Here is a 19,822-nt window from a genome sequence, read left to right as displayed (position 1 = left end):
CACCGAAACTAATTTTCTGTGGGTTCTAACCTGATTTTAAGCATTGGAGAGTGTTTGCTCTGTGGCAGTTTGTGTGACTTTGCAGATAAGAATCCACCAAAATTAAAAAAAAAAAAAGAAAAGCCAAAACATTGGGAATCAAGCAAGAAGTAAATGACAGTAGTGGAGAGTGAGATTAATGTGCTGAGAAGCCTCTCATGATGAGACTTGCTGATCTCTGCTGCATATCTGAAGTTTTTGCAGGATTTCAGATTGTTCTCTCAGTGGCTGAATGCAGAGGAATGGTTACCTTAGTGGATATTAAAAAGAAAAAAATGCAACTTTTTGTGCCTGCAGAGGTTAAATAATGCCTGACTTTTCTACATGCAGAAATTGAGAAAATTTTAGCAAGTCATCTGAAAATGGAAACAAATAGTAACAAATAGCATATTTATTTCTGTACTTGTTCTGAAATAATGTAAAATTTGTGAATTTAAATAATGTGCCGGTAACTAAACAGCAGAAAGCTGTTGGAAAATAGTAATTTTCTTTAAACTGGTTTTTTATGCTCCGAGACCTAGAGAATCACAGAATGGTTTGGTTTGGAAGGGACATCCTTTTCCAGCACTCTGCCATGGGCAGGGACACCTCCCACTATCCCTGGGTGCTCTAAGCCTTATCCAACCTGGCCTTGGACACTTCCAGGGATCCAGGGGCAGCCACAGCTGCTCTGGGCACCCTGTGCTGGGGTCTCCTCACCCTCACAGGGAGGAATTCCTTCCCAGTATCCCATCTAACCCTGCCTTCTGTCCATGAGAAGCCGTTGTCCCTCCATCCCTTGCCCCAGGTCCCTCTCCAGATCTCTTGGAGCCCCTCTAAGTACTGGAAGGGGCTCTGAGCTCTCTCCTGAGCCTTTTCCTCCCAAGGTTTAACACCCCCAGCTCTCTCAGGCTGCCAGGATAAAATACTTTGAATGGCACGTTCTTCTGAAGGGTCACCTTTAAGGGGTGATGAAAAAGGAGTAGATGGGGTTTTTTGTGCTGCAGAGGCAGATACAGATCCCGCTCAGCTGCGGGGATGGTGTGTCCATTGACCAGCCAATCCCATGAACAAGTAGCATTTGGTACTTTTCTGGCTGTAGCATGAAATAAGTGGGAGCAAGAAAGCGTCTGTGGGCAGAGCTTCTGCGTCTTGCAATTCAAGTAGTTCAGAAGCTTTAAAGTGCAAGAAATCACATGTAATGCTTAAAGAATCCAGCTGTAATTTTGAGAGCTGAAGGAGAAAACAGTGGCTGAACATTTATTGCAGCCTCCGTATGATGAGAACGAGTTCTCAGAGCCTGCAAGATGCTGCTTGCAGTGCATATGAATAGCAGAGCTACCTATTTTTACTGTGCACTGGCAAGTGTAGGCTCACTTCATTAGAGCAAGCAGTACAAACAAGATGTGCTAGCTTGTGTGGTTTGAAAAAAAAGGTCTAATTTAACTTTTCATGCTGATTCTATAATAAGATAAATCAAGTCACAGAAAAATCATATGACTTCAAAAACATTTTATAGTTGTTTTGTCAAAAAAACTTTTATCAACTTGTATTTTAATGTAAGTTTCTATCACTTTGGTTGTCTCTGTGTCCATTCAGAAACATTTGTTGTGCCACCTACATCAGAGATGGCCACTTTTACAGAGGACAGATTTGTTAAATTTGTGGAAATAGACAGGAAAGTGAAACTGGCAATTAGACAGGTAAAATAAAGGAAGAGAACTGTGAAGCTTTTGCTTCTGAAACACTGAAGAAATGACTGTATTCAAACTGGAGGTTTTCTAATGAGGAATATGGCAGAATGGGCAAAGAGAAGAGTGTTTGATTTTGTGGACTGTCAGATGGAGGATTTGTTCATACGCAGGTTGGAAGTGAGACTAGTTTGAGACAGGAAAAATTGGTATGTGACCCATCTAGTAGTAGCTGATGTGCTGTTTGTAAGTAAATCCACTGTTTTATCATTAAAAAAATTAAAGAAGAAGAGAAAGGTGATGTAGGGTTAAGGAAAGGAAAGTGCAACATGAAGTAATGAAAAGAAGCCAAGAGAGTAGGGAAGAACTTGGGAATTGTTAAGAAACATAAGTGAAAAGAGGAAATCAGGGATTCAGTTTTTTTGAGAAACAATTCATATGGTTTCAAGAAGTGTGGATTTTCCTTTTGAAGATGGAATTCATGAGCTATCCAGATGAAGAGGATACAATTTGGTCTCGTTTTCATAATGAAATAATGGAAGTACAATCTGGGTGAAAGATGTATTGGTCTGTATTTTCTTAGAAGGGATGATGCTAATGATAAATTAATGCTGTTTTTCAGAATATTTTTCTCACGTGTGGCAAAGTGTCAAGTCCTTCTGGTTTGAAAGAGAATGTATATTGTGGTGGTTGGGAATAGGGGCATACAAGTCACTGCTCCTTTCTTCTGCAACTTGATTTTACTGTAAAACTACTGTTGGGAAACAGTGCAAATCACAATTTTTAATTCAGGTTTTCTCATCTGTAAAGCAGAGATAACAATACCTGCCTACCTCACAGGAGTGTTGCGAGGTTTAATTAATGTTTGTTAAGCTCTTCAACATTTTTGGATAAAAGCAGATAAATTAAACCTCTTGTTGTTAATAATGGGAAAACCCCAGGCAGAAGGTGTAGTATGATTTTGGGGTTGGAGGGAGGAGATAGAATAATTGCAGTTTGTTGTTTCAAGCATATTTAGACAGAACAATTGACAATGTTTGGTTAGAAGTTATATTATTAGTTGTGTGTAAGAATCCAAGCTTTTTCTTACAAATTGCTAGTAATTTGAGCTTATACACAGCGTTTTGTTTTGTTTTAGAATCATAATATGGTTTAGGTTGCGAGGGACCTTAAAAGTGATGTAGTTGCAACCCCTTGCCATGGGCAGGGACACCTTTCACTATCCCAGGTTGCTCCAAGCCCCATCCAAGCTGGCTATGGACACTTAAAAGCTTGGGACATGTTCATACAGATTAGGACTCCTTTGGCTTTGCAAAGTTGAATTAATCATCTATATTCCATTTTTGCTTCCGCTGTATGGTAAATGCCTTCTAGTCTGGCTATACATATACAAAACCACACCAAGTATTTCTCTGTCATCAAACACTGTGTCAAGGTTTCTAGGACTGAAGTGTGGTATTTAGAGGCTGTGGGCTTTGGAATAACAGGTCAGTAGGCAACAGTAGTAAGAAACACATGAAGTTCTGTGTATGCATGAATGGGTCTCTGCAGTATAATTTAAGCAACCCTATAATATGGTCAGGAGGCAATTTTTTGAGAAAATCATTGACAAAAGTAATTGAGTGAAATAGTGTTGAGTGATAAGAGAATCAGTGGGGGATTAACCTTGCTAAAGCTTGTTTCTGAAGCTTTTTTCCCTATTCAGATAAGATATAGTCAAAGTAACCATTCTAGTAACAGTCAAAGGAAACGCTGTGTGTATTCCCCAGCACGTTTCTTAGAATCCACTGTGCCTGTAGGCTCCAACTTTACAAACGTAGTGGTGTGTCAGCAACATCCCAGGTGTCATTATAAATGCCAGCAGTATGTAAGTGGTATTTGTAAATAAGCCCGAACAAGTGAAATGGTCTGTGTTAGTCAACCATTCTGCACCTTGGATACATTGAAGGCTGATGCTTGGTTGAGTAGCTAAACTAAATATCAAGTGGTGTTACACAGCTTGAAAAGAAACTCAGCTCTAAAGAGAAAAAGCAGACTTTTTTTCTAAGTCATTCTGTTAATGCCCAAGATGTTGTTTCCGTGAGTGTTAAGAAACCAACTGTCTATAGACTCTAGGAAAAATGGTTTATGGATCTCTCTTGCCCATGCTCATTCAGAGCTTCAATGGGGAGGCAGAGTGCTGCAGCTCTGAAGAGTAGCTTGAATCATCTTGCATGAATATTGCTCTCTCCAAGGATATTGGCATGCAAAACAGATTCTGTTCATCTTAGAGGATGTTGAATGCACCTCACACATGGCTTCATAACCACTTTGAGATGAACAGGCAGAGTTTGGATTATGTTCTTGTCAGTGGAAGCAAGTGTGTGTGTGTGATCAATGCAGATAGGTGGAAATAATTCCCTTTTCTCAGAGCATTTGCATGGTATTGCTTATTTTGGGTACCCCATCTGAGTTTTTTTCCACTTATATATTTTCTGAAGGGAACTTATTATTTTCCTTCCTCTCCTTTCCTCTCCCTCATAATTTTATTTTATCTTTGGTGGTCAAAGGGGAGAGAGTGTCTTCCAGATTTATTTCTGCCTTAAATGTGGGGCTAAATCAGTTTCATAAGCACCTTCAAGTATCTACTACTTATAAAGCTTTTTGGGATTAGTCTCTGCTTAAACACTGATGGGAAAATGGGATCTGAAAATATTCAGAAAGTACAGAGTGAATGATGCTGATCTAAGGCCTGTGTTACATCTCTCTTGGCTTCAGATCCATTGAATGAAAGTGATTTTTGAAAACCACAGCATAAATAGGTGATTTAAATACAGGTTTAATGTCATCTCTGTAACAAAAGCACTCCAAATCTCTAGTCTAACCTTACTCTTCAGTTTAAAGCGATTCCCTGTGTCCTATCCCTCCAAGCCCATGTCCCAAGAACGTTTCTATCTCTCCTGAAGGCCTTTGAGGCACCAAAAGGGGCTCTGAGCTCTCCCTGGAGCCTTCTCTTCTCCAGGTGAACACCACCAGCTCTCCCAGCCTGGCTCCAGAGCTGTGGGGCTCCACCCCTTGGAGCATCCTCATGAACTCCTTTGGATCCACTCAAACAGGTCCAGGTACATGGAAAATAACCAGAAGCTTCAGCTGTAGCATTGCTGTGAGCCTGACTACCCGTGGAACACTGTTTTGATGTAACACTGCCCTGATTCCAGAGGTTTTCCCAAACTGTCCATATGCTCTTGCTCTCCAGGCCTGCAAGAGCTGCTTATGGCTGCTGTGAATGCTTAACTGGGGGTATTGCCAAAAATTTCCCAATGGCCAGAGTAACTGCACAGTCCTGATGCCTTTAGTAGGAGTCAGAACAGATCTTTAACTTGCTGGCAAAGGCTGTGATATTTGTGGCTTTGAAATGAAGAAGTGGGAATATTAAGCACAGACCTTGCGTGTGTGAGGTGTGAGCGGTTTCTTGCGTTGCCTTGTAATGGTATTTCTGGGATTTTTATCAGCAGTGTCAGCAAGAGCACCTACTAATAGCCAGCTAAACTTTAAATAGTTTGGATCTTCCAGTAATGACCTTAAAATAGTTCCTTGAGCTCTGAGCCCTGCAGTGAATATGTTTTGTTCTCTGCTCCCCTGTAGTCATGGCCATTATAAACCATACTTAATGTTCCTGACCTCCCAATGCTGGAAGTGTCCAAGGCCAGGCTGGGTGGGGTGTGGAGCTGTCTGCCCTGGTGTAAGGTGTCCTTGCCTGCAGGCTTGGAACAAGATAACCTTTAAGGTCTCTTCAAACCCAAACTATTCGGTGATTCTTAGTGTTGTACCAGTGTGTGGGAGGAGTGTTCCAGGTTCTGTGCTGGTACAAGTGGAAGGAGCTGGTAAGTGACAGCCTAATTTTGGTTTTGTTGAGCAGTATGTTTTATTTTGATAAGGATTTTCAGGTTTTGAAGAAAAGTTTTGTGAGTGTGGCCAGTTGCTCAAGCACAGTAAATGATTTTCAGACAGTGACCCTAAAGCTGAAAACCCAAGTGAGTTGTACTGATACATTCATGATTTATAATGAAGTCGAATTAAAAAAAAAAAATCCCTGTTTTTAATTCTTTTTGTTAAAGACTACAGTGCTGTTTGTGGGTTGTAGCCAGATTTTCTTATGTGCAATAAAAGCCAAGTTTTTAAGGCCCAGGCTTTTTTGAGCATGATGATTTTAATGGCACTTTTCAGCCATCTGAGAAACTTCAAGGAAAAAATTTACATCTTGATGTCCTCTCTGAGTGTCCTTGCCTTGCTTTATCTGTGGCACTGTTAAAAAGGGCCACGCACTTGTTTCATGTCTGTTAGGGTCTCCCCCAGACATGAATATTTATTCGCTTTGCAGTATCTGTTTTGAAAACATCAGCTCAGAACCTAAACTTGTTTACAAAACAACCAAAATAACCTTCCAAAACAGATTGTTTTGAGATGCTTGTGTATCGCTTTTATTCATGGAAAACAAATATTTCCTGCAATGCTCACCATTTCAATTGGCAGATGATACCAGACATGTTTATTTAACTCGTGTCAGTGTTTTTCAGCTTTCTGCAATGTGTGTATCCATAGATACTTCCCAGTGGAGGAGGCAGACCCCTTAACTTTCTGATACTTGTGAAGTAAAATAAAATGTATGAATACGCTTTTCTTCGTTGCTTTAAGCCAATCCTTGAAGTAATTTGCAAGCTCTGCACACAAGAGGATAGAAACAAGTGACTTAAGTCATTAAATTTGCTATTCTTGGGTCAGCAGAGATGCTGGGGAACACTTGCAGTGAGCTGTCAGAAAGCATTTTGGCCAGAAACTGGAGCCTTTAATATTTCTAGAGCCCTTTCAGAGGGCTTAGTCAAAGCCTGCTAGGGAAATTATTTACAGGAAACAGGTTGCTCCTCCACTAAATCAAATTGGCAACTCCTATTGTGCTGGATTTATAAATTGGTGTGGGTAACATGTCATCTGCACGTCAAGTTGGAAATAAGATATAAATATTGTTAACATGGAAAAATGTTTAGTGCTGTATGAAGCCCTCATTCAGTATTGTGTGATGTTTGCTATTGAGAGCTTTTGAGGGGTTTCCAAAAGCCCTAATGTGGTGCTGGCTGCTCAGAAGTTAATGAGTGGTATTTCTGTTCTTATGGCTTCAGAGCATAAAGCCCTGGTTCAGCTCTCTCCTGAGCTGAAAAGAGTTGGGCAAGTGAAAGACCAGAAAATTTCATTTGTTGAATTTTAGTATTAATATTTAAAACTGAGGGCTTTTTTGTACAAGTAACATTTCAGCCTTGAAGTTACTTAGAGGATCATGCCCACACTGCTGCAGGGATCCAGTACTTAAATGTTGCATATCATAAACAATCAATAACTTGATCATTTATTCTCTTCCCTTGATTAAGGATTTAATAGGTTGGCAAAATCCTCATGATTGCCCTTTTTACATTCCTTTAGTTGCAGGTCTTAAGGTGGGAAAACATGGCAGGTACATTTGGCTCCCCTTTTGAGCTCCATTTTCCATCATGATGGAAGTAAATTTTGAAGTAATTTTACTGAAATATCTCGTGAGCTTTGCATCACAGAATGGTTTGGGTTGGAAGGGACCTTAAAGCTCATCGTGTTCCCACCTCCTGAGGGTGAGCAGGGCATATTCCACCATCCCAGGCTGCTCCAAGCCCTGTCCAACGCAGCCTTGGACACTTCCAGGGATCCAGGGCAGCCACAGCTTCTCTGAGCACCCCGTGTCAGGCCCTCACCGGGAAGAATTTTGTCGTCATATCTTATCTAACCCTCTCAGTGTGAAGCCATTCCCTGGGTCCTGTTCCTCCATCCCTTGTCCCCAGTCCATCTCCAGCTCTCCTGGAGCCCCTTTAGGCTCTGGCAGGGGCTCTGAGCTCTCCCTTCTCTCCTCCAGGTGAGCACCCCCAGCTCTCCCAGCCTGGCTTTACCAAGCCCACATCTCTCTTGCACTGGGGACACCAGCATTGGATGCAGCTCTGCAGTTGGGATCTCACGGGAGCAGAGGGGCAGCATCCCCTCCCTCGACCTGCTGCCCCCATGGCTTTGGATGCAGCTCAGGACAGAGTTGGCTTTCTGGCCACCTGCCCTGCAAATTGCTCCTGTGTTTGGGTCCCCTCCCTGATTTCACAGCTGAACTCCATTTGACAGTGGATCTCATTGCATCCTTTCCGTGGACTCAAGGTGTGACTGAAGAAGCAGATCCTTTCATCACATATTCAAGGGATACTTTCTGACTGCAAAAGAAATCTGGCTTGTGCCCACTCAAGTGTTGCTGCCAAACATCTCAGGCTACCAAGCCTAATGTTGAAATTAACTCTTGCAATTCCAGCTTTTTTATAAGAGCAGTTTAATTCCTCAATCCCAACTTCTGTTGACACAAGAGTGATTTGGTCTTCATTTATTATTTTGCTACTTCAAATTTGCTGAGGAAAACAAATCAACTTTTTGATGTGGGTTAATTTTTATTACCTCACAGAGTGACTGATGATGGCTTCTAGCAAATGCTTTGTCTTTTAATCAATTGGCTAATATGCACTGTAGACTGTGACTTTCAAATAAAATTAGTTAAAATATTTGTGACTTTTTAAAAATGAATACATATGCTCTTTAAACTGGTCATGAATGTACATTGTAGTTCTTACCTTCTGTACAGAAACTGGTCTGAAGCTCAGAGCGTGTGGAGCACATTTCTCATCATATTCCTAATAAATCGGAGGAATTTCAAAATGCCAGCCAATTATTACCAGACTTGGACTTTTTCTATAATAGGGAACTAGCAACTAATATGTCTCCTGTCAAGTTTAAAAATAGTGCTACATCTCCCATTACCACACCTATTAGTTCCCTCTCCTCTCGGAGATACTCTAAATCAAGGATCCTTCATCTATTTAAACCTAATGTAAGCCTTCAGCATCATCAGTGCTATCAAATTTATAGTCATAGGTGCAGCACTGGAAATGTTGAGTCCTGTAAACTGTGTTGATCTTTCATGTGCTGTAAACACACTGCAAAGAAGTTGGATAAAGCCAACATATCATTTAACAACTTTAGCAGTCTGTTAAAATCAGTTTTCATTTTTCCAGGCTTCTGAATTACATGGCAAATGGGAGCTTATAATTAACTGTTAAATCAGAATAACTAATTTTCTTTCAGATCCAATTGCAAACCTGGCATACTCTCATATGAGGTTATACTCTCATATTAGAGCTGTATTTTTTTTATTTTACCTTGTTTTAAAAAATCCTGTTAGTGGTGGAAGAGCTCCTCAAAATAATGTAAAACTTTTTGTGAAGATAATTATTTAGTATCTTCTGCTCTGCAGCATACTCATGTCAACTTCTATAAATCTATTTGGATCATTAAAGGGAGGAGACAGAGGAACAAAGCCTGTGGAAGAGTTAATTTGGTTTGTTGGTGATGGGTGGTGGTGACTGTGGTTGTTTTCCTGGCAGAGGATGGCCCTGGTTCTCCATCACACCTTTTCTGTGTCTTTTCCCCTTCTATCTTGCTTTTCTTTGGAGGAAAATTTTATCCTAATTAAATATTAACAATGCTTAATTTGCCCTTGTAAAACTGAATTTGTGAGGGTAGTTTACAGAGTACTGAGTATCCCTCATGCCCTGTCCTGAGTAGTATTTAGTCCCATGCATACAATTTAGGAGGTCAATTAGACACAAAGAAAGCAAGTTGCATGTTGTAATTGCCGTTCCAAGTGTACTGAGGGATCAGCACATCAGTCAGGGAAATTTCCCTGAAATATATCTTTGGAGTGCTGTGCTCCATGGGGGCATGGAGGCTTCCCCACAGAGGTAACTTTGACTGTTGTGGTTTTGAGTTAACCATAAATGTGATGCACAGATGTCTTTCTCCACTGGAAAAAAAGTATAAATTGCAATAATTTATTCAGTATAGATTAAGATCTTCAAAGATGTTGATTGAGGATGGCTAGAAGTATTGATGCAGAGTATTTATGATAGTCTCAGACTGTGTTAGGGAGGAAGGTAAAAAGAAAATTCTGGGGATTAAATTTTTTTTGCTTTTCTGTAGCTGGAAAAAACCCCCAAATTTAATTTACAACAGAAAATTATGAAGGTCATTAGTGCCTTTGCTTAGATAAAATAGTAAAACAGTTTAAGTTCTGAGTTTTAAAATGCGTACACTGCATATGCATTAACATCTTTTTCCTAAGGATTTATAGCAATATTGTTAACTTAGCATTCACAGGGTAGTGTGCAGATTTTACAGCATGTTACTTTCTAAATGCATAAACTCCAAAAGGAGCCTTAACTGTCTCTTATGTCAGGGTGTCTCTGGATTCATAGCCATGGGACATCTTAAAAATCTTGACTTCCAATTCCTGCTGCTCCATCTCAGGGTTGAAAACACAGACATAAGAACTGAACGTGGAAGTCCTTACAATTCGATTAAGATCAAACCAATTCTTTAAAAAATTATGTTGTTTGCAATTCTGATTGCATCATAGAATTACAGAAGGGTTTGGGTCAGAAAGGACCTTAAACCTCATCCAGTGCCACCCTCTTCCATGGGCAGGGACACCTTCCACTGTCCCAGGGTGCTCCAAGCCCCATCCAGCCTGGCCTTGGACACTTCCAGGGATCCAGGGGCAGCCACAGCTTCTCTGGACACCCTGTGCCAGGGCCTCTCCACCATGACAGGGAAGGATTTCCTCTCAGTTTCTAATGTAAACCCATCTTCCTTCAGTTTAAAGCCATTCTCCTTGTTCTGTCACTCCATGCCCTTGTATGTGTGGATCATAAGTACAGTAAATATGAGATGTGGTATTTTAGTGAAACCAAAGCAGGCCAGGAAATCCATGCAGGTTTCATTCCTTGCTGCCTCCAGGTAATGGTAAATTTTGGTATTCTGTAGGTGTTTGCAGCTCTCAGGCTGTGTACATAGTCCAGACTGTGGTTTATGGGTGTCACCAGTAAATTAATGTTACTGCTGCTCAGCCATCCAAATACAGGTGAACAGTTTTGGTCTACCACATTCTCAAAAGAAGTGGAGGTTTTCTTGCTTTTTCCAGTTGGTTTATATAAAAGATAAATTGTCATTCTCGCTTATGCAGTTTAGTAATGACAAACCTCAGAACTGGTACTTTTGGGTGATCTAAATACAAGTTAAATTTTGGTTAAACCTTGAGATGTGATTGTGTTTAAGGTACAGCTTTGGGGTTTCGGTGAGTCACTGTCGTGAGTGGGAGGGCAGTGCAAGCTCTTTCAATTTCTGGGTGTGTATTTACAGCACATTCCCATTTCAGGTAGGGATGGGAAGGAGAAGGGACAGAGGAGGAAAGGTAAGGACTCTCAAAAGTCCTTTGGAAAATCACATTTTATTGCAATGTGGAACATGGGAATTTTTTGCCTGTCTCAGCCATCACAGAGAGCTTATGTGAAACCATGAAAGGTTCAAGTATGTTGATGTCCACAGGTTGTACCTGGTGGGTTTTGCAGTGGGTTGAGTTACGACACTCTGAACCACGTGTGCTCGGATACGGCGGCGGAATAAATTTCTCATATGTGTGGGACTGTGACGGTTAAAACAATCATTACTGAAACCATATACCTTATTTCCTGTAACTAATAGCAGATCTCTACCTGTGGAATATATTAACAATTATTCCTTTGGGTTTGGATGGTTCCTCAGCTGTTTTGTTGGACAGATATTTAGACGTGGTCTGTAATTTATGTTGTCTGAGTACGTCAATGAACAGAGCTAATTATGGCTTCCTGATGTGAGCTGTGCTGATGTTTGTGAAACCACACTTCTGCATATAAGAGTGAATGTGTGTTCTTTAATAAATTGTGGAAAATGATGGGTTTTCTCTGCCTAGGTTGGTTAACAAAAATACCTAAGTTGGCATTCACCTGGAATTTAAAAAGAAGCCGTGGTTTTGTGTCTGGTTGAACAGTTAATCCTTCCATGCCTTTAAAGATAATTTTTATTTATTACTCTGTGCAGTACTCAGACTTCCTTTTAAAAGGAAATTACTGGTTCAAACAGCAGTGGCTCTTTCAGGGGCTCCATCACTTGCCATGTTTCAGTGTGGGGTAGAGCTGCAGCAAGTGACAAAAGTCCTGGCTCAATGTCACCGTGAGCTTCTGGCTTTGAGACAGCACCTAATTACCCACCTACACTTCTCAGTATTTCTATATACCTCTGTATTAGTCATGTCATTTGGACACTGTTACCACTTTGAAGGGGTTTTTTTTTTCTTCAGATGTGTAATGTGTATCCTGAGGAATGTGCTGCTCTGTATGGTAAAGACAGAGTAGGAAATTTTCAAAGGAAAGGATCCTGCAGCCGTGTGGATGGGGTTGAGGAACACCCAGGATTGCTGGCTCCAGAGAGGAAATACTGTAATGAGAAAGGGGAAGCAGTTCTGTTTTTCTAATATTTGTTGTTTTCTTTGAAATGGGGAAAAGAATACCTGGAGTGATTTATATTTAATTGAGGATTGCATTCCATCAGATACGGTGAATGTTCTCAGGCCATTTATCAGCTGTGTCTTTTGGAGACCTCTGAGGAGTTTATGGTACATATTTACCTTAACTTGGCTGGGTCAAGGGAAATAAAGCAAAAATAATAGCTGTTATTTTTGTATGTGAACAAAACTGGAAGTCATGTGGGTGAAATATGAGCCAAACGACCGTGTCCTACCTCCTCTGTGTCTTTCTAAGTAGAAGAAATTATTAGTTATATGTAATATAATTTCCTTAGCATTATCAGTGTATCTTTTAAAAACAGAAGATTTATTGACTTTTAAGTTGCTTCATCTAACTCAAGCCCTGAAGTGAATGTGACAAATATTGTACTGCCATTATCCTTTAGTAGTATCTTATGTAGGTAGCATCTTATTTTGAAAAAACAAATGACAAAAAGGAATAAAATAAACCATATACTGCTTCTTAAATAACATTATAACATTTTTTCTGAATTGAATTTGGTGTATATTGCTGGTAATGTACAGAGATCACACAACAACAGAATCCTACAAGTGCTAGTGAGGATTTCCATAAGCAGTACCTACATTTTTTTGGAGCGAGTGAGTTTTGTAAGAAAACCTTTGAGCTTTAGGTCGTCTCTGAAAAAAAAATGTGTCATTGCTGATTGTCACCCTCATGGGCTGCTGCCACGGGGTCTATGAGTGTTATTGTGAAGAATTACATATCAAGAGCTATCTTAACACCCACTCCGCGACACATCCACGATTCAACCCAGTTTCCCAATGTAAATAGCCAAAGGGAGTTTATTGTATAGTAATGCTTGTGTACTGCAGTTCCCCTAATAGATCTAAAGGTAGGTAAATGCAGAATAATGAAGTAAATGTCAGGGTCTTTAAGCAGGAGGAAACACGAGGACTAAGCAATCTCTTACCGTCAGCATGTACAGTCATTCTCTGTTCCCGTGAGGGATGTACAGTGAAAACTGGTGCAAAATAAAACCAAAGAGCACAGTGTGGGTTCAGCTGAACCTGGTGATAAAACCAGTTTCAGAACTAGTCTGGTGAAGTGTGATCTGATCAGATGCTTCATGAACAAATTGCTTTATTAGTGATACTGCTAATGATTTGTAAATTAGTTGCAAGCCTCCCCGAGTGACTGACTCAGTGGCATTTACCAACTTTTCACACACCCCGTTTTTAGGGACTGAATTTATAAAACGCTTCCCTTTAGTCCCTTGAATTAAATTTTCAGTGGCATTTGATGACAAGCATAGCATGATTAATTACAAATTGTTCTTTAGGTGAATAGTGCAGATTCTAAGCCACAGCTTGTGTTTTTATAGCAGTTATTACCCTGCAGGCTCCAAAAGGGCTTTGGAGGAGAGAGTATGATTTTGGTTACATCATTGTAAATTCAGAAAACGTCAGTGATCTCAAAAGTGTGATTTTTTTGAAATTAGGTCAGTGGAAAAGAGATCAGAAACTGCTTTGCTACCTGAAAAGAAGCAAGCTCCAAAATGGAGTGAAGTATCTGCTTCCAGATGGCTTTCCTTTTGGTTTGCAAAGAACGCATTTGTTAAAACAAGTAATTTATTTCAAATATTATGGAGGAGTGAATAATAGAGCAAATGATAACCTGAATCCAGGCTGGATTAGGACAAGAAAGTTGGAGCATGGAATGTTTTTTCTTTTGCTGATTGTTCCATGGTGACCCAGAAGCTCTCCATCACCATTTTGCCTGGCTCCATGGTGGGCCAACAACAAAAAATAAACCTAAAGATTTATTATGTTTTGTCTCCCAATTAAATTGATTCAGTGTTTGGATTTTTGTTGCTGGTTAGCTGATCTTTTGATAGCCACAGTGCATTTAAAAAGGCTTTTTGTTTGTTTTCTGCCCTCTGATTACAGAATACATAATGCTTTTAACTTGATCTTGAATCAAACTAAGTTTCTCAACTATGGGTGAGATGATGATTGAGATTTTCAGGGCAGTATATAGTTCTCCGTTGAATTCTCAATTCTTGTCACCAGAGGTTTTGGTAAGATAAGGATTACAGTCCGAAACCACTAGAAATTGCAGGCCAGGAAATGGGTGTACGGTCTTGCAATGTACATTGTCAAACACGAGTCTGGAGTAACTGAGTTTAGCAAGGAGTCCATCATTCTTAGGGAGTGTTGAGAGGGAAGCCATCAGAGAGGTGTTTGTGGATGGTGAACACCTTTCAGGGTTTTGCTTTCAGCTGTTGTGTGTGGTGGCTTTGCTCGAAGCATGTGGAAAGCAGCTTTTGAGTAGCCCAGGGCCGTGACTCATGAGGGCGATGAGCAATCGTCACCCGCTTTTCATCTGTCCCCTCGCTTTGGGCAGCACGTTCTGCATCCTGTTTGTCAGCAGCTCTGTGGCTTTTTGTCTCAGAGCTTCCTTGAGCCTCCTCTAGTGTTCTCTTCCACCCACTTTGGAGAACTCAGAAGAAATAGGGTGGTTTACATCTCCTGTTGTTGCTGGGGTTGTGATCCCAGCTCCCAGCAATGCAGGAGGGTGTCCTGGGGAATGCCCCGACGGCATCTCCCCAAGCTGCTCTCTGCCTTTAAGTCTCTTACCCAAATCACTATTACTGGGAACTGTTCTGGCTGAAGCATGTTTGAATTGCTCTTTATTTTTCTCTGCCACCAGGAAAAGGAGAATGAATGAATAACCTACATTCTAAGTTATGGAATAATTGACCGTATTAGGGAGTTAGTGTGTAAAGTAAAGCTGTTTTTAAATATTGGATTGAAAACAAGCCCATAAATTCAAAATACAGTGTGTTCCTAAGTCTTGCACATTTTCATTCATGTAAAGTTTACAGACAGTATCTTTTAAAGGTCAAAATAATCTAGTTGTCATAATTTCTAAGTTGCCTTTTCTGAAGCAGACTCATTAATATAATATTAAGGATATATTACAAGGCCTTGCAGTATATTTCTTCTTCTTCTAATATAATTTTAAGTAGTAACAATAAAGATATATTTCTAAAGTAAAATACTTGTCTATTTTCATTTTCAGGTTTCAGGCAGTTCTGAAGTACTTGGAAAATGAGTGTCCTTCTCATTGAACCCTTTTATGGTGGCTCCCACAAACAGTTGATGGATCTTCTCCAGGAAGAGCTACAAGAAGATTGTGTCCTCTGCACACTCCCAGCCAAGAAGTGGCATTGGAAGGCACGGACTTCTGCTCTTTATTTCATGCAAACAGTGCCAACAAGTTCTAATTACAGGTAACCATGGGATTGAATAGTTTCTAAACTCAAATTATGCAGATGCCTTCAACCAGGTCTCTTGAACTCACTCCTGTGTGTATGCAAGGGTGTATGTGAGAGCAATTAGGGGCTTGCAGTGGGCAGCACAGGTTTTTCTTCTTGGGTATAACTGAGAAATTACATGTTTTATTTAGAATTTCCAGGACTGTTTTTTCTTGCGTCTCCAGTCCGTGAGAGTCTCTCAATATCTGGGTGCCTGATGTCTATATGTGTATGTGTATCTCTTATTTGAAATTTATCATGTGAGCTCAGTCATTCTGAAAGGTTTAAACTGTGCTTCACAGATTAGGCTGAGAGATGGCATAGATGTGAACACTGCAAGCTTCCTCACGTGCCCTCCCATGTATCTATTAGCAAATCTGATTTATCAGTGTCCTGCTCAGGCTGACCTGGAGGATTAAGGGAGCAGTTTTATCTTAATGATGGTCCAGTTCAGTAACGTGCCAGCAGCTGTGGGTGTCAATTATACATTTATGTAAGTAGCAAATTTCCATCAGCTAGAACCTGGGCTGATAAAAACGAGTGATTTAGGTCGACAAGATAGCTATCACATGGTGAGAATCAGCCCCTCCAGAGCCAAGATGTCTCTAAACCCAGCAGTTTTGCTTGGCCTACCTGATCAGATGAGATGTGGCGAGGTGATTGTCTGGAGCAGTGAGATAGAGCTTTGCTCACAGCATGCAGAACATTGTGTGGGGACTCTGCACCTTCATGGGGGGAGGCTGTTCATGCACACGGTTCTTTTAGCACAAGTAGCTGCAGAATGAGCTTCATGAGGACTCTGAGCACACCTGAATGATGTGCCAACGAGTCACAGTTCAGAACTGGATCTGGTATTTTTTACTGTGAGAGAGTAGGTGCTTCCTGAGAAAGGAATATTATTTTTCAAGAGTAGATTTGTGCTGTAGAAGGCTGCATTTGCTCAGTGTTACCCAGCACAATGTCTAAGCCATCTTGGAGCACATATTGTGTAAATGTACACCTTTCCTGTGCCTGCTTTTGGCTCCCATTTAAAATAATCTCCCACCTCAAGCCAAACGTTATAATTAATTTTCCCCGTTTTGTCTTGTGCGAGGCATTTAGTTTCCTCTTGCTTTCTTTTTGCAACAGTTTTGTTTTGGAGGAGTGTACATGACAAACTGTTATGTAAATTTGTCTTGTATCACAACCACATCCTCCAACGCATCACAATGTTATCTGTGTTCCTTCAAGGTCAGCAGCCCAAGCTGTCCAGCACTAACTGCATTAAACTAATCAGACATCACTCATAGACATACACTTCATTAGTTTAACTTACAGTTACATTGACCTAAGATAACTTAACTCCAATTTGTCAAGTAACCCACATCTTGGGGAAAGGGGGAGGGAGCGCTGACAAAAAAAAACCCCAAAAAAAGCAAAATCCCACAAAAAACCCAACAACCCAACAAAAAAACCTCAACCCAGCAGCCTGAAAACTCACTTGAAGTTAATAAACTTGCAATCTGTCATAGACTTATGTGCAAATACAACCTTTACTGACAGCAAATAAATCTGATCTAACCAATGGAGCATCTTAAGGAGAGGAAAGCGTTTTCTTTGCTGGTGCTGTTCGGGTTGGAGCAGAGGGAACCAAACAGTCAAAGTTGACAAAGATGCAATGGTTAAAATAGAATTTGTACCTTGTCCTCGCATGCAGCATAAAATTTTAGGATCAAGGGCTGATATGGCTGGTGAGAGGAAAACTGATTAGAGGTACCTTCTACTTTACTTGCACATTTTTAATGCTTGTTTTGTAATTGAATGTTTCGATTATTTTATTAAATTGAAAGTATGGGTGCATCACATGCAACCTAGTAAGGATGACTACTCTCCTATTAGAAAACACATTGATTAAAATTAATTTTAATCCTGTTATTTCTAAGCTTTCTAATAACCACTGAAGATCAGGTAGCAGTTTGAAAGACAAAATTCCATTCTAAACTGGCAATACTGCGTGTTTAGAATTGCACATTTAAATATTTCAGCCTTCTTCTGGGGTCGTGGAAAATACCAAATTTGCATTACTTATAATACTGATATTATTTACAGAAAAAAACCCCTTTGTTTTATAAGTGCTTTCCATAAATGTGACATTTCGTAAATACCTTGTTTTTATTTGTATATTTAGTAGTGCAGAAAGGTCACGGATATTTCAAGTGCAAACACTTGTGATAACGGAGCTGCCTTAACTAAATCTTTATGTTCAAACTGTACTTTATTTCAAGATCCTGGTGTGTGTGAGAAGTAATAATGATGCTGTTGAGTCTGATTTAGATGTATTTTAGAGAAGCAGTGTAGATATGTTTTAAAGGATTTAGAGTTCTATCCATATAAGCTGATTTTTGGGAGCAGAAGGTTTGTTAATTTAAATGTGACACTCAGCAAGTTAAGGAATAGTCTTAAAAAGTGCTTTTGAAACAAAGGATGCAGTGCAGAGCTGTAGATGTTAAATTCAGACGTTCTACAGTGAGCAGAGAGTTTCTGCGATGAACTTGCTAATTGTTATCAGAGAACAGACGTGTCCTCCCTTGAGCACAAACTAAAGCTGAGCTGGTGACGAACAGGGCATTTAATGTTACTTTTGTGAACTGTACGGCCGCTCTCTTGGTGTGCAGGAACGTGATGTTCCCAAGAACGTGGAGATCTCCCCGGGATTGTCGCAGGGAGAAGGTGTCCTCACCCTCCACAGGGAACACACTGAGCTCTTACGGGAGATATCGGAACTCGGTGTTAGATCTGCAGCCCTGCCTGGATTTGTATTAATTCCCCAATGCAAAGTCTGTGCTGCATTTCTCCAGAAAAGTTTTGCTTTTCTGTTTCCTTGGCTTTGCTGAGCAATGTGTTAAACCAGCTCATGTTTTCCTTCATCTCCTGAGAGGAGCATGGGAGCCCTGAGGAGTGGGAAGCCCAAGCATGCAGAATCTCTTCAACTTAGAAGGCCAGAACAAGAATTTAAAGGTGGATCTCTTACCTAGAGATCTTGGAATGATCACATAGATTGATGTGCAGCAGCCACAGACTGAGTTTCAATTGCTGTAGAGTCACAGATGATTTTCCCCTAATTTGAAAGAAGGTGCTTGGATGTTGCGTTGGTACGAGGAGTTTCGTTCTCGTGGTGGCAGTTTCCAAATCACAGCATTTGAAGTGCACTGGAAAAAGGGAAGAATTACTGTCTGCTTTCTCTAGACAAGGTTTTCAACCATCTGAGGGTTTTGTTAGCAGTTGGTGGGATATTATCTTCATTCTGTGGATTTGGGAGGTCCAGCAGAGCCTCCTCAGGCTGCTGGCACTCTGCAGAGCTGCTGTGCTCGCTGCTTTGTCTCCCAGCTTCTTCAGACAGCTTCAGCCTCTTGATAAATGTGGGTGTCTGATCTTTAGCCTAAAGTTGTTTTCCATAGCACACAGTGACTGTTCTGTAATTCCAGAAAGCATGTAAAAGAAGAAATATTTTAGCCTTTTAAAGATTCTTAATTCAAGGAAAGTTCTCAAATTTGAAAATATTGTTGCACAATTTAATGAAAAACAAAAATGCTTTTTTTTTTCCCTCTAATTATTTTCTTTATTACAGTGAGCAGTCTATTAAATTACAGATAGTAAAACATTGGTATGATACATTAGATGAAAGGAGTTTATCTTTTAGGAGCTATCTTCTACAAAATAATTCAGTCTCCAAAAACTTAGTAGCATAAAACTGTAAAACAGAGTGACTAAATTCAGTGTAGCTTCCAGTGTGTTTTAATAGCACTGCTATATTATTTTAAATATATATATATAAATATTATGTATAACATTCAGTATTGCCCCCCAGGTAGCTGTTCATATGAATAAAGATTTTATTTGTAACAGATTCTAGCCCTGAAATACCCCTAGGGTAAATGTTAGCATATATATACCCCTTGATATCTGACAACTATATTTTAAAGACAAATTCTGTGCTTTTTACATTTTACAAAAGAGAAAACAAATTATTGTTTTCAATTAATAGAGCTCTTGGAAAAAACCCCAACCTGGGGTGGTGTTCAGCAAAGGAGAGTGCATTTCAGCAGTATATAATATAGATTGTGGTTGTTTCTTGATTTTTTTTTAATATTCTATTAAAATCTACTAGATTTTAGACTGTTTCAGATCTGATACTTTTGTTCTATTCTATAAGCAGAAAATGCATTATTATAGAGTGAATTCTGGTGGGCTGTGTCCCCTAAATATCTTAAAAAAGCAACCCTTTAATTTTTTTTTTCCAGTGAGTATTTCAGTCCTACTGAAAACATAACACTGTGGGGACGTGTGACCATTTGCAAGCTTGAGGATTT

The 19,822-nt window shown here is 40.0% G+C and overlaps 1 protein-coding gene across 6 annotated transcripts in view; it reads left to right on the top strand.

Moving 5' to 3' along the window:
• GTDC1 (glycosyltransferase like domain containing 1) overlaps window positions 1-19,822 on the top strand; it is a 151,836-nt gene that overhangs the window by 15,363 nt on the left and 116,651 nt on the right. For all 6 annotated transcript variants that reach the window (XM_054278550.1, XM_054278549.1, XM_054278554.1 and 3 more), the window contains exon 2: window positions 15,239-15,449. In XM_054278550.1, the coding sequence (XP_054134525.1) occupies window positions 15,268-15,449 (182 nt within the window). In that variant the 5' untranslated portion in view covers window positions 15,239-15,267. The remainder of the gene's footprint in view (window positions 1-15,238; window positions 15,450-19,822) is intronic.

Source organism: Melozone crissalis, unplaced genomic scaffold (assembly GCF_028551555.1).
Source record: "Melozone crissalis strain CALT ecotype California unplaced genomic scaffold, PUWL_Pcris_2 ptg000023l_1, whole genome shotgun sequence".
Taxonomy (NCBI): Eukaryota; Metazoa; Chordata; class Aves; order Passeriformes; family Passerellidae; genus Melozone; species Melozone crissalis.
Note: the sequence above shows the minus strand (reverse complement) of the source record. Positions and strands in the feature narration are given on the sequence as shown.